Genomic DNA, 15,626 nt, shown 5'->3' on the forward strand with positions numbered 1-15,626 from the left:
GTCATTAACCATTTATTTTTAGTGATCCCAGGCTTGCTGGAATTGTTTCACCTCAACATCTGGAAGTGGAAACGGTTGCATGACTGAGACAAGATCACAGGGAGACGTCAAAGCTGGGGAGAGGGTTACACGCTCTGTCCTCAGTATTTCCTGCAATAAAACACAGCTTGTTTCTAGTCGCTTGTATCGGGCACATTCCTGTCCTGCCATGCACTAAGGAATATGAGAAGGGTCACTGTATGGAAGGAGAGGAAGTGAAATTGTGAGTGGGAAGTATTAAAGACCTCATAGCTGTAAAGTCTGCACAGACAGTGCAGAGCTACAAAAATACATAAGCAAATTCATCTCTTATAGTGAATGACACCAGGAGGTTGCTGGGGAAGCCAGACTGATGGGGTGCAATGAGTGCTTGAAAGACAAGTATCACTCAGATATCTACTGTGGAAGATCTAAAAGGACAAATCAAGGAGAAAAAGGAGTCTGTAACCTAGGAGTTAAAATTACATTTTATCTTGGGAAGATGCAAAGTTCTTGTACTAAAAAGTTTTCCCTCAGTATGGAGAGCAACACTCTGGATACCACAGCACAAGGTCACAGAGTGGAAGGGAAGGTCTGAGCATCACACATGGATGAGCTCTGTAGCAAGGAAAAAATGGAAAAGAGCAAGTAGAGGGAGGCTATGTTGTGGTTCTGGTTTAGAGAGCTGGACAGAGTAATTCCTGCACAGGAGTATCAGCTTTTGTTCAAGTGGTTATTTTGAACTGGGGATTGGAAAGCACCAAACCAGAGTTCTGGTTTGGGTTTCTCAAAGGCTTTGGCACAACAGTACAGTTTTGGTTCTGGTTTCAGGAGAAGCAACAGTTTGAGAAAGTTTTTTGGCTTGGGTTCACACTGGGCTTAGTTCAGTGTATGGCAAGGATGGCTGTCTTTGTAGTACGGTTGAATGTTACAACAAAAAAAAGTAGCTGAATTCTCCTGTCTCCCCATCGCTTTTCCTCCCAGCTCAGTTCAAAGAAGTAGAGGCAATTCACAAGCAGTTCCTCCCTGACACCTACCAACAATCCTCAGGTTGTGAACTGATCAGCTGGAATATTAAACTATCTTCATCATAATGTGTGTGGGGGGGCAGAATATCAAGGGGAGAAGCAACATATTTTCTTCCTGTATTGTACCAGTGCATTAAAGACTTCACTTTTCAGAGCTGTCAGTCTGTCATTTTCATGAACCCTATTACATGCAATGAATTATTTCTTTGCTTCCCTCAGACAAAACTGTGCTGTTAAATTCCTGTTTTTTCTGACTTAAACATTTTCCTTTTTTGGCTAAAAATAAAATCTCCTATGACTTTCATTTTTTAAACTTGCATTTTATAGAATTTGGAAGGGAATATAGTACCTCAGACTATATTGATTTCTCAGCCAGTAACGTGACATTTCAACTTGTTTTAGAAAGAAAAGAAAGAAAAAAGTGTCAGACTTCGTGCAGTTATGTTTTTGTTCCATCTATGCAACATTCCCCTCCATTTGCAGGCACTGCTCTTCTCTGGATTGCTGAGCCAGCTGTAGAGCCTGCAGGTGGAGGGTGCTGTTCAGCGGGATGATGTAATGGCACCTGAGTTCGAAGGCTGCTTCCTGAAGCTGTGCTGGAACGTTACCATCCCTGGTGTCTGTCATCAAACTCACAAGCTTAGCTTAAATGTGGGCAGTTTGCTGATATCTTTGGGCACTTTGATATGATAATCCCTGTCAGTTAACGCAGGGAAAACACTGGGTAGCCTATATGCTTCTGAGTATGTCGGTGTTCCTTCCACTGTTAAGCATTTGTAATTTCTTCTAAGCTATTCTGCATATACCATAAGTTTATTTCCATCACTAATAGGGAAACTCCTGTTCAGAATGTGAAGTTCTTCAGTGTTGCTCCTTCTAGTCTGTTGTCTTACACTTCAATTTTGGAGGTACACTCAATTCATTATCCTTTATCATTTTTTAGGCGAAGAGTACTTGTGCCAATGGAGCTTTTTATAACTGGGATTTGATTTTTGATTATTATTTTCATCTGTACAGATGTGACAGTTATTTATATCAACAGAGAGAAAGCATGCAGTACGCTAACACTGAAATAATCGCTAATTGCAGTCCCAGTGACTCTACCAAGAGATGGCTGTAAACCATGTGTTTTGTTAGCTCTGCAGTATTTTCTAGCCAAAAAGAAAATTGCTTGCTTGTTTAAAAAGAAAAAAAAAAATTACATTTTTTATTACATCGCACTTACAAATGTGTCTTGTCCTGCACTAGTAGTCTAAATGCTGTAGGCCAAATATTTTAAAATTGAGACAAAAAAAGAAGTAAACCTGTATTTTTTTATGACGCTGTGTTTTAACTGTCAAAAGGCAGTGTGTGTATTAGGCAGTAATACCACTGGCAGAGTTCTGTTACTAACTAGATTAAACCAGAAAAAATGGTGGAAGCACAGAATGAAGAATCAAATTTCAACTGACTCAGGGGCCAGTTCCTATAGGACAGACATTTGCTATGGGCATTATAATACACATTATCTTTAAAAGTGGAAGATGCAAATGTGACCAAGTTAATTTACATAGTATTCAGATAAACTTACTAAATCAAATAATAGTTTACAGTAAGTTGGAAGCCAGCAAGAAATCGAAGCAAAGCTTTTCAGGACAACTTCCTGTCAATATTTAGACACATTTATAGATAGGGACCCACTGAGTGTTTCAAAATTATATAGACAGTTGAGGTATCTAAATGTGGCTGAAATCTGTAGCAGTGAGGTTCCTGTACTGCTGCTTGCCTGTGAAAGTCCTTCTGGGTTCTGTGTGTTGGACTCACTACTGTGGAAATCCAGTTCTTAGCCACATTTCTGTTGCCTGTTTCCCAGAAGAGAGATGCTAAATGAGGATCCTCCAGGAATGAGGGAGAATGCTCTCATGGGTAGGGGAATGATTGTCCTGAGAGAATTCCCAAGAAAGTATCTGTCTTGAATCACAGCTTGGCAGATCTACTGGCTGTGGCTGGGCACTAGGGATATGCAAAAAGGCAAATTGCAGAGGGAAGGGATAGCTATATAGACATTAGGGAATTCAGAAAAACCTTTGCAATTCCAGACCACAGTCAGCAAATGAGATTCTTCATCTTGCTTATTATTTAAGCTGTAATGTCTATCGTTGTGTGGTGGGTAGCTGTAATTTTAAATACAGCGATGGTCCTGAGAGGAATTGGCCTAATTTTGTAGAGGCTTGCTTTTTTCATTCTTTCAGAGAAGATTAAAATCACTCATATTCTATTTTCATTTTGCTCTTTCATGGAAAACTTTGTCTAAGAAGCTTTCTTCTTTTCTTGCAGTCCTCATTCCATCCCAGATCGCCTGCGTATCAGAGTGAACAGGATTAATTTACAAGAATACGAGGGGCTACATTACGACAAGGAAAAACTCCGGGAAGCTTGTAAGTTGGAAGAAGCCAGGTTGTAGCTGCTTTTGGTAGAACATTCTGTATAAATCTTACGTTAACAACCCCCCCACCCCCAATAAAACAACAATAAAAAACTCAAACACAGGGTCAGGCATATATTTTGGATGAGTCATGTGGAGTGTATATTCATCTATGTGTGCACATAGATATTATTTCTATATAAATAGTCTTTATGAAGAGCATATAGAGACAATGCACTTGTTTTCTTATTTAACTATGCCTTCTGCAAGTTGATTTTATTTACTGTAAAATAAGTGGGTTTCATACCTGTCAGGTTTTTTTATTCATGTCTTTCTGTTGGTCCTTCTGGGTTTCTACTAGTGTATGAAACTATTCCAGATTTTATGATTAGCATCAAATTTGAAGCTGAGTGGAGGACCGTGATAAATTTCATATTGAGAATGTTCTGTGACCTTGAACATGGTTTTTTGTAAGATACATTTATCTTGGGAAACAAATCTAGCTTCCCCAGTCCTTATTCTTAACTGCCTTCGGTTTTCACATAAGAGAATAATCACTGTTTTGTTTCCTCATGTAATGGTTTAATTGCCACCTTCAGGAGTAAGTTGAAAGCAGACAGCAGTTGCTTTGGCAACGTTGATGACAATCCACACTTAAAAATGGAGTTCCTTTCCTTGGTGACACACAGAGTCATTAATCAATGAGGGACACGGCTGCTTGTGATAACAATTTAATAGTCTTGTTCATGCATCTGGCTCATTATTCATATTAAATTGCAAGCATGACTGTTTGTTGTGCAACAAAGCTTCAGCTCCCTCTGTAATACAGAGTGCTCTGGTAATTACAGGATGACAATCCTTTTAATTGGTTTGCTTATCTTACTGTTGGAAGATAGTTAAATTGTTTCACTCATCTAGTCCCATTCCTTCCTTATTCTCCCAGTTCACCAGCTCTTCTTCCAACAAAATAACTGAAATGGCTTAAATTTTAATACAGGTCCTGACAGCCTTTTCTGAAGTTTCTGTTAGTGGATTTTGGTCGTATTTAAAGCAATCAAAGCCTTCATCACTGGACTGAGAAGAATTTTAACAGGATGAGGATTATGGCTCCTTGGAGAAGAATTTGCTTCAAGTTTAAATTGAGAGTTTGACCTTGTGTAGACTTCAGGGCACATTGAACCCCTATCTATCCAACCCTGTCAGAAACAATCTGGTTAATTTGATGATCCTTCCTATGGTTTCACATCTGAGGAAAACAATTCTCATCCATCCTCAATGTGGACATAGCTTTTGTGTATGGGTATTTAGTATATATTATATAGTCCTTAAGAGCCATTTACATGTTCTGACACAAAATATACAACTTTTTACACTGTTATCACTGTAGTTGTAAATATGTATTCATGTTGTCACCTGCAAAAAATAACGTTGTAAAAAATACTAGAGAATGATCTGGTACCTCTGAAATTTGGTTTTAGATATCGCTTGCTGGATATGTGCTTAAGATGTTTTCATTCAAAAAGTAGGTGTTTATCCATCAAGAGTTAAAGTGGTTGCTTTGGAGCATTGGCAGGTCATTTGCAGTAAGACTCTCCTATCTCTCTTTCCAGTTACTGCATGACCAGCTTGATAATATAACATAGCTGGACTGGAGTATTCTCCTCAGACATTTTTCATGAAGTTGTTTTTCCTATTTTTCCTCCTTTAGCTGTCTCGGTAGTGCTTGTGCATTACTGTTTTCACATTAAAATATGAGAAAACAAATAATATCCCCATCAACCTAAAATAAATCAGGAAAGATGCCTCGCCTTACTCTTTGTAGCTACTAGCGATGTCCTGTGTAAGGACATATAACTTAGAGCATACACTGATGGTCATCAGCCCTACTTCTCTGGACATATAACTTAAGTGTCTACTCTGAGAATTGTCCAGCCTTTAGTTTTCAGGAGGTTGGTCTTGATCTGAGGACTTCTGAGTGATGCTAATTATGACAATAAAATTATGTAAGGGAAGTGCTCTCTAAACAGTTAGAAACCAAAATGGAAACCCCCTGTGGTTCACTGAGCATAGACCAAATGTCCACATTTTCCTGTAACTTACTGCAAGATGCTTGTGTCTCTTCTGGAAACTGAGGTACAGACAGTCATCAAGCTGCATTGTTACACTAGAGGACTACATAACTGTTTATGAGGAAGGAAGCTGGAAAATCATGTAAATCTTCCTTTTAAAAAAGAGTAGATGGACATTTTAATTGCATTTCTGAAATAGCTAATTGGATAAATTTTAAATGGTTTTCTGGTGGCAGGTTTATGTATTGGTGCTGCCTGGCTCTATCATATTCCAGATACTTCTGTGGAATAAGTGTGCTGTCTACATCCTCATCAGCAAATCATTTCATGGAGCATTGCCACTAAAAGTTACTTGGCTAAAGGGGGGATGAGGGAAGTGTTAAGGGAGGAGAAGTGACTCTTTTTACCGGAGGAAGTGATTGGGAGCTGGGGAGTGCAATTAAGTACCTTTCCATGGCAGGTGAACAACTGGAAATTTGTCAGTCTGAATTAAAAATTTAAATGCAGTTAGTACTTGTGCACTAGTAAAATACAAGGGCACTTGTATTGGGCCTTGTTTCTACAGGGCCTGTTACTGTAAGAGCAGTGAGCTTCCTTCAGCACGACTGCAGCTCTCAGATGCATGTATGTCTCACTAAATGCTTGCAAAGGGACTCAATTTACATATCTGTCCAGGTTTTGGCAGAATACCTACAGCTTAATTGTGGAATACTATAGTTAATAGCCATTCCCTGCCCACAAGGATTAAAAGTACTTTTACCTCCCTAAATAATTTGAAGACCAAACCAGAACCTCACAGCAATCTGAACAGGAAAATGAAGCCAGTTAAATAATGAGTTATCCCTGAAGGAAAAATAGCAAAGAAGTTATTATTATTTTTGTCTGTCACATGTCTCTGTAATAGAGTTTTAAAAGCTCTGACATCAGTGTAATAATCTGGATTGGTTTAACTCACAGTAAATACATTTCACTCCTCTTGTTTTCTTGAAATACTTATTTGATTCTATCAACTATTTCACCTAAAACTGCACTTTCCAACATATAACAACTCATTGTACAAACTGTTCCATGAAGATTAATCTTCACTCTGCTGGAGGTAGACACCTAATTTTGAAAAGTCTCCTGAGCAATTAAAGAATGTCACTTTGTCCTCTGAAGGGCATGACTGTTCCTAACCCATTCTCCTTCTGTTGCTTTCTACTTTTCTTGTCACTGCAGCTGGCATTTAACCAAGATGCTGTTTTTGAATTGCCCCTTTCTTCCTTCCCCATGCTCCTTCTTTTCTCCTTCATTCTTTCTTCTGTCAACATCTCAGTATTGTCTGTGGAATGATTGATGATGGTACAGAGGATGCTTATTGATCCTTCAGTGAGAAGGGTTGAATGCTTCCATGCACTCTCAAGAAAGGGATATATGTTGGCATTTTAGTTATGTTGTAACGTTCTTCACTGCAAATGTAGTTGTCTTTTCTAACGCCTCCCTATATGTGCCCCAAGCACTTATCATCCTAGTCACCAGCTTTATCACCTTCTGCCCAATATAATAGTTGTACATTACCTGACCACAACCATATTCAAAAAATGAGTTGGATTGATGTTTCTTGATGGACAGAACTTAATTCTGTCTCTCTCGCCTGCATATCTCCTGTGGCCTCTCTCTGATTTCCTGTTATTGCAGGAAAGTGTGATCCAAAGCAGCATTGTCAGGGAACAATTGAGTTGTTTTTAAACTAGCAAAATCTTTCTGTTTATGACACCTTATTTTCCCCTTTCTAATGCTACTAAAAAATTCCCGACAGTGGAGGTATATGCAGAAACAAGTTATATTTAAAAAAACCCAACAAAACGAACAAACCAATCATAAACTAGTTAGTGACCAAGTAGTCTTCAACCCTTCTTAGTCCCTCCTGCCAATACTGTTGTAGATATGCACCATGAAGATGGAGCAGTGAAATAGCTCACCATCAGCAGTAACTGCAGAGTTGTTTGTTCATTTTAACAGATCAGTTCTTACTGCCCTTAACTTGTTATGCATGCCCTAGCCATGAAGAACAATTTTAGTTTAAGGAGGAATTGTACCCAGCTGTAGTAGTGGCAGTATCAGAAATAACTGTCAGCTCTTTAACAGCTCCATGTCTTCCACACTGTCTTTTACACAGAGGCATCTGTGTAAACGACAGCTGTTATTTCTGCTCAAATAAAATGGCACACTAGATTTAAAAGCAATTTTTGAATAAAATTTAGTTCCATGTGTGTAACCACTGAACTCTCTGTAATCTAAAAGTCCTTTTCTCTGCAGCCTCCCTGCTTTGTGTGAGGTGATATAACATGGTGTGATGTTAACTTCAAATTCTTGTCCGTCTTTCCTGATTATATCTAACCAGATGTCTATAATGCATGTGTCCCTGCCTTTCATTCCTGTGTGTTATCTGAGGGTTTGGGGTCACCCTAGGAGTTCTTATAAGGTACATGGCATGACAAGCTTGTGAGTCTTAGGGATGTGTACTTGTACAGAGATACTGTAGCTTCCTCATACCACAGTTTGAGAATCCTTGATCTATGAAATGTATTCTGACTCTAAAACTCAGGGGTAGGACAGGTGAAGTTAATTTGGAGACTGTTCCATGTGGTTTTGAGCAACTAGATAAATAAGAAGAGGTTGGCACTGAAGGCACAGGGAAGCAGAGGGCTTCCTACTAGATGGTATGATGAGGGAAACCTGAATTAACAGATGGATTCAAGACAGGGGATATTAGCTGCTGAGGAAAATGTGCTTGTGTTGGGAGGCAGCTTTGATCAGAATGGCTTTAGGTAAGATGGGTTGTGTAGTTACAAATCTTCTCTTCCATCCTATAAAGGAAGCACCAATGGCCATTTATTTATCAGGAGGCCTCTTAGTGGACATGGTGCCTTATCTGTAGAAGTTCTGTAAAAAGCAACATTACCTACAGACTTTCTACTAAATTTTACTCTGCTTGGAAGTCACTGCCTTGCTCTAACAGCTTTGTTTTCTCAATATGTATTGTGTAGACATTAGTGAATTTATGCATTTCTCTGTCACAGTGATTTAATAAGATCTGAAACTGAGATGGTTGAATGGGTTGCTTAAAGTCACCCAGAAAGATGAAACTGAGAGGGTTAGAAGTCAGTAGTGAATTAAATATTGGAAACTCTGCTGCCACTGAGCTCCCAGATTCTCATGATGGTGCGTACAGATGCAAACTGCTGATAAATGTTTGTAACTAAACCAGAAATGACAAAACCAAAGAGGAAGTTGCCAAAGGCATTGCTTGTGTCAAATGAAATATCTATTTTTGCCTTTTGATGGGTGAGATCTTGTGGGCTTTGTCCAGACAGCAGAGTGAATTGCACTTCTCCCTTTGACTGACACCCATACACACACATTCAAAAATTAGAAAGACATGGGAATCCAACAGAAGAAAAAAAAGGATGTGTTCAGATAATTAAAGGCAGTAATACAATGAATATACACACAGGTGCTTAAATAGGCCCCTTAAATCCCAGCTTTTTCTATTTTTGAGCTCTTGATTTTGTAGTCATATTAAATTTATTTAACAGGGTATGTCATTGCCTGGGTTTAGAGGAAGGAGTAAATCCAAACCATTAAAATCTCATATCTCATATCATTGAGTTATAGAATCACAGAATGATTGGGTGGGAAAGGACCCTCTAAAGATCATTTAGTTCCAACCCCCCTGCCATGGGCAGGGACTCTTTGCTCAAAGTCCTGTCCAACCTGGCCTTGAACAATTCCAGGGAGGGGGCATCTGCAACTTCCCTGGGCAACCTGTTCCCTATCTCACCACCTTCCCTGTAATAAATTTCTTCCTTAGGTTTAATCTAAACCTACCCTCTCTTGACACCACATTAAGTTGTATCTACATGCAATATGGTACTCTGCCTTTTCAGCTAGTGGGGAAACTGTCACCTGTAAGTTTGCCATCTCCCTTATACTAGAAGAGACAGACAGTGTTCCAAATAGATATAAATATATATTTACCCTAGAGGAGTGAGGAGATACAAGAATCTCAAGTTCCATTTCAGACTTTCTAGGAAATCATGCTATAGTTTGCCTTTATGGTATAGACTTTCTGTGAGATTTTTCTGTGCATATTCTACTTCTCCTGCTTTCTTTTCTTACTGCTTTTCTGATTTGATTTCCTCTTATCTTTTCAGTCCCGGTTGTCCCCTTTGGCCATCTCATCCCACACACATCCTTCCTGCCTGTCTTAATCTGTTTCTACAGATCTTGCAGTTCAGATTCCTGTTCTTTTTCTTAATCCTAAATCCTTATTCATTGTTCAGCCAGATCTTTTCTTTCTGCTATTAGTCCCAATATCCATTCCCTGCTGGTTTCAGTTCCCAGCTCTTCATAGTTTTACTTCTATAACCTGTTCCCTTTTGTGTGGTGTTTGGGACAAGTTCTCTCTTCATTTGAGTTGGACAGCTTCCTTTTTGTGGTAGGGTATAGGAGAGGTCACTGAGAAATGGAGGGGGTGACCATCTTCTCAAACATGGTCTGGTTTAGACTGATAGCCTTTGCTGTGTTTTACCTCGTGGCATGTAAGGATTTTAAAAGTGGACCACTAAGAAAACTAGCAACTAATGAACTTAAGGAGGCTTAGGTTTTGTTAGTATAATAAACTAAAGATATCTGAAGAGACACACGGCTTAGGTTTGCATGGTAAGGAAATCCTTTTTTACAAAATCAGCTGTATTAAAGCCATACTGGGACAGCCAAACCTCTTAATATAAATGTCTGAGTATTTTAAAATTCTCTCCCAAGAATTGACTTGGTCCTTCACGTTTTTAGTATTAGTGGAAACCCCTCAGGAAAAAGACATTCTTATAACTTCTTCAGCAGTGAGGATCCTTTATTTGCTACATTAAACATTTACAGCCCAATGTCTAATCTCCCCAGTCCCCTGAGGTATGTCAGACTCAGAATGAGTTTTCCTGGCATTCACATCTACCTTAATGATCTGTCTTAAGGCTGTTTTGTTTGTGATTTGAGTGGGTTAATCACGGTGTTTAGATCACAAATTGAATCCTTTCATAACAATAAATGGGGAAGTTAATTGAATTTTATTTTTTCTTCATGAAGCCATGTGTGGTATATTCAGGGGTTTTCCATTTGTGTCCTCAATACTATTTATTAAAGAGTTCACTAGCTTTAGATATTCAGCATTATGAGCAGTTAATAGGTGGAAGATTTATTCGTTGTTTATAAATTCCACAGCTAATTTCATGAGGATTTAGGAAATTACTACTAATCTTGCAGTTAATTAGAGCATCATGGTAGCCATACTGCTGCATCTACACAACCCTTCTTCTGCTGATACTTGGTTAGTGTTGCTAGGAACAAAAAAGTTTCCTGCAGTACTGGGTCAGAATACAAAGCAACTGTCTGCCGTGTCTCATGTCCCGGGGTTCTTGCACTGCTGCTCATCACTGCAGCATCAGAGTCTGTATCCACAGCTCCCTGGATGAAGTCCTTTTCATGATTCAGGGAGAACAAAGAAACCGGGAGCTAGATGCAAGTGGCCAGAAGAGCAGGCGCCTTGAGAATAAAATGTCTGGCACTTAAATGCTGCATCTTGGCTCATGATCCGAGACTCTCCTTTGTTTTTAACACATTCCCATGTGTGGATATAACCATATATTCACAGGAGTGGACAGTGTGTGGGTGTATGGGAAAGTTGCTCTGCAGTGTCTGTGCTCTTAATACAAGACTTTGTTTTCCTCTCTCTCACCTGGCATATCTAGTAATCACTGTTCTGTACTGTCCACATCCTCATCCATACAGGGCTGTTCAGAAGAGGTATAAACTCTTCTGAGTGAAAGTGTCCACAATGACATTGAATGCCATGCATGTTATCTTTATGCCTTTAACTGATTTACCATAACTTAACTCATTTTGCCTCTATTGCACAGCATTGCCCTATATTTAGAATGAGCAACGATCCCATAGTTTCAATCCCACTATCAATCAATCATTAAGGATTTGCTTTTGTTTTCAAACAGCAGCTATTGTGAAGCGGTTTGAAAATGTTGGCTGCATGGTGCATTGTACATGCTTACTGTGGTTTATGATAAAAATGAGGGCTGGGAACGATTTCCTTGCTGAAAGCCAAATGTGTCTTGCAAAAAAACCAAACCAAAAAAATCCCAGGCAAAAAACCCCTTTGACAAGCAGCATTTTAGTATGTGCTATAGTATTATCCAGTAATGATTTAAAAGGTTTTTCAAATGAGCATGAACCATATGGAATGGAACCATGTGAGACCCACCCCATGCACTTATCCCTTATCTAGCCATTGACCCAAAAAGCCATAGGTCATGCTAGTTCAGGATGCCCAGGCAGCAAAAGCTACACATTTCTTTTTAAGGACAAAGATATCCAGACCAGAATTCCAGAATTGTTCCATGACCACCAAGAATAGACGGGACATAATTTAGTTTAGTTTGTGAATCATGACTTCTTCACTTGTTAGAAGATGCCCATAAATGTCACTGCTAACCTATTTATTAAATATTAGTGTTTTCAGACATTTTGGTGGATATTTCTTTAAGATTCCAAATGTTTGTAAGGTCTTCCTTCTTAGGTCTGTCAGGATTAAGTTAAGGATTCCAGTTCTGTATTAGCTGCATTGTTTTGACAGGTCAAAACTCTGGTCCCCATTAAGTGCATATACTCCTCCATGAAGGAAGTAATTCAACAGAGTGAAAATCTGTGGTGACAGTTCATGAGACAGTGGTGTAGCTCCCTGGTGCTCTGTAGCTATTGGAGGTGTAGTCATGTCTGCTGCAGTTCACTTTTTAGTGATATAAATGAATTTAACAAATGCTTCTCTTGGTAAGGGCTGCCAAGAGATCTGCTGAATTGAAACTAGATAGCCATTAAGTACTCTACGAAGAGCTTAAGGGTCTCCTGTCAGAGCAGGTTAAGCAACAATAAACACTAAGCAAAGAGAATCAGTCTGTAACCCAGAGCATCAGAGCACATAAAGCAAACCTTGCAATTGACCCTCCTTCCACTTGCTTGTCTCTCAGTCTTTGTTCTGTAATTAAAAAATCTGGGAGGTAGCAGTGAGCACTGTTCCCTTCTGGCCCTCCTGAAAATGTGCAGGTGGATTGGCATCACTATCAGATGTCAGTGTTACTTCAGGAGAAGTGCGAGCTCTTCCCTTCTTGCCTAGTCTTTCTGCCTGTCCTTTCTTTATGTTCTTGTTTCTCCCTCTAGCTTGTTTTCCCTGCTTCTGGTTTTCCCAGGTTCGTAGCTGTTCTGCTTTTCAAACTGCTTTCCAAACACGATGCTGGCAGCATTGTTGATGTGTCCCCAGAGCCCTGTGATGGCCTCTGAGGCCCGTAATGACCTTGACTGCCAGAGGTGCTCCTCTCCTCTCTGAAACCACTGAACTTCTTGCTTTGGTGGGCCACAAAAATATAAGCTGTGTTCCCCGCTATCTTTTATCAATGTCTTGTTCACTTATCAGAATGAAGAACTTCTCATTAGATAAATACCTCTCTCTCTTAATCAACTTAGTTTGAATAGCAGGAGGGGCTGCAGCACAGTGGTTTTTTCTATTTATCTCAGAACTGTCAGTGACTTTATGTTGCTTCTTGATATCCAGTTACCAAAATTGTTTACGTGTTGATATTCTGCTCTCCTTTTGGAAAACTTCATATGAGGATTTAAATCTTTTTCCTGCTGCTTGTCTACTTTTTTAGGCTATAGTTTGATTAAAGACCCTCCAGCGAGAAAAAAAGAACTTTATTCAGTGATTCAGTTTTAGAAAATCAGGTACTCAAGAGTTTTCACTTGTTTCTTTTTATTTAATGAGATCTTAGTAGGTAGCTCTCTTGGTACCTTCCTTGTGGACTCACATATTTGTTTTTTGTCTTTTATTCTTTTTGCGGGTTTGTTTTGGATTTTTTTCAGCTGCAAGAATAGAATGTCTGTGGAAACATAAATCCTTTGTTATTAAAAATGCTGCCCTCAGCTGAGAGGAATTATTTTCTGTATTTTTACAAGTTATTTTTTTTTCTCTGAGAAGATATGGAGATGTGTCAATTTTGTGTGTAGAGGGAATAATGTCTGTTTTGATTTGAAAGCAGACTTACATCAAAGTAACATGGTACTGGACAGTTTTCTTTGAAATTCACCAATTCAAATAATTTTTGTGGACTTTTAAAAGCTCTAAAAATGAAATATCACTCTCTTATTTCAATGTATAAGAGGACTTCCCTAAACTCTTTTTCCGGAGTGTGTTCCTTTCTTTGCAGTTAATAATTGATGACATCGTACAACAAAGTACATGATTTAACTGGATCAGTTTTAGCTTCTTCAATATGAAAGACAGTTGAAAACTAAAATCTTTGATAATTATAAATGGTTGAAGCTAATGATGAATAATATGAATAATATGTTCCTGCTTTTAAATGACTTACTGTTTAGATAGTAGAAAGCTTTTGTGAGGACGTTAAAAAAAAAAAAAGAAACCCAAAACCCAAAGCATATTGCAATCAAGTTCAAGACAATTTCATTAAAGAGGTTTTTCTTTGGTTTTGATTTTCCAGCCATTCCTCTAGGAATTATAGTTGTACGAGGAGATTGTGACTTGGAGACCTGTCGTATGTACATTGACCGTCTACAGGAGGTGAGGTTTTCGTGAATTCAGGTATCAATTTTTAATCTATATTATGCTTCTTTCAGTTCTGACTGCAGAGGCCTAATAGTTCCAACAGCCATATATTAAGAGTATTGCAATTTGCCTATCACTGAAAACAAAACTTTAGTTACGATAATTAAAGCAGGAGTAGCACTGAAATATTTTCTAATCAAAAATGAAAAGTCATACTGACTCAAAATTATGACAAAATTGATGTGGATGGGTATGCTTGCCTCTCCTTGAATTGGAATGGAATATCAGGACTCTACACATACCTTGCTGAAATTAAATAAATTATTGATTAGAAAGTGTGTTATGTAAGGATAAACATCATAGTATTTGAGTGGTTCTAATTATGCAAATGTCTTTCTCTCATACTGTCACAGAGTAATCTGAGACACCGATAAACACTAAAAATATCAGCTAGATAATTCCAAATACACATAAATGTATGTCCATGCAGCTAATAATAATGTTGCTTTTAATATCTTGAACACATTGCCTTATGAGAGTTCATTCTACAACACAGTCTGGGAAGTGGAGACTCCAATGCCTTATTACCTGAATAATTTTGTGTATGCCTTTAGTGATAAAACTAATGGATTTTCGTTAATATACTGTCTCTGACTGTTTCTAATCTTCTACTGATATCTTTCAACAACATTTACAAGTGTGAGGATATTAACGCAGGTTTCTAAATAGGTGGTCTAATTTACATAGGAACTATGAACCTCATCTCACCCATTGAACACTTTGGAAGCCACTGACTTCTCTGTGGTTTTGAAACTGCACTTGCAGCCTGAATATGGGCCTTAGTATCCCACTACAGGCTTTCACTTTTCTGCATTTCAGGCAGGATTACCTTCATCAAAAGCATTTCTGAACATTCAGACCTGAGGTGTGGCTATTATTATCAGAGATAAAACCATGTTGTAAGGTGATGCATATTTGAAGTATCTCGTGATGGAAAATTACAATGAAATAATTATGAAGATGTTTTCAGCAGATTACAAATGTGACCTCATACTGAGCTCAAGTAACTTAATTGCCAGTATTGGGTGGCGAGTAGCTGCACAGCCCTGGAGAAAGCACATCTAGTTCTGGTTCCCATAGTGGTTGTGGAGGAACTGTGTTCCTCCATCCTTTTGCAGGGTTGGTACTTTTTGTGTGTGTGTGTTCTTGATTTGGCTCAGACCCATTTGCTGGGAATGGAGTTGCCAAGGTGTTTTGCACTCTGCCAACTTGCATGCCAACTGTCGAGCTGTGCTCTGTAGGGTAGGCTTTTTGGTAGGCTATGTCATGAGCTAAAACTATTTGACAAAATCTCTATTAAAGTAAATTAAATTCCTGAACCCTGCTAAATACCAGGGTCATTCTCATATGATCTACCTGACATGAGACTGTCTTAAAACAGG

The 15,626-nt window shown here is 38.7% G+C and overlaps 1 protein-coding gene across 4 annotated transcripts in view; it reads left to right on the top strand.

Annotated features, from left to right (window-relative positions):
• The window catches only part of DGKI (diacylglycerol kinase iota), a 220,834-nt gene that overhangs the window by 147,183 nt on the left and 58,025 nt on the right, over nt 1–15,626 (top strand). For all 4 annotated transcript variants that reach the window (XM_074902027.1, XM_074902028.1, XM_074902029.1 and 1 more), the window contains 2 exons: nt 3,363–3,463; nt 14,120–14,199. In XM_074902027.1, the coding sequence (XP_074758128.1) occupies nt 3,363–3,463; nt 14,120–14,199 (181 nt within the window). The remainder of the gene's footprint in view (nt 1–3,362; nt 3,464–14,119; nt 14,200–15,626) is intronic.

Source organism: Athene noctua, chromosome 3 (genome assembly GCF_965140245.1).
Source record: "Athene noctua chromosome 3, bAthNoc1.hap1.1, whole genome shotgun sequence".
Taxonomy (NCBI): Eukaryota; Metazoa; Chordata; class Aves; order Strigiformes; family Strigidae; genus Athene; species Athene noctua.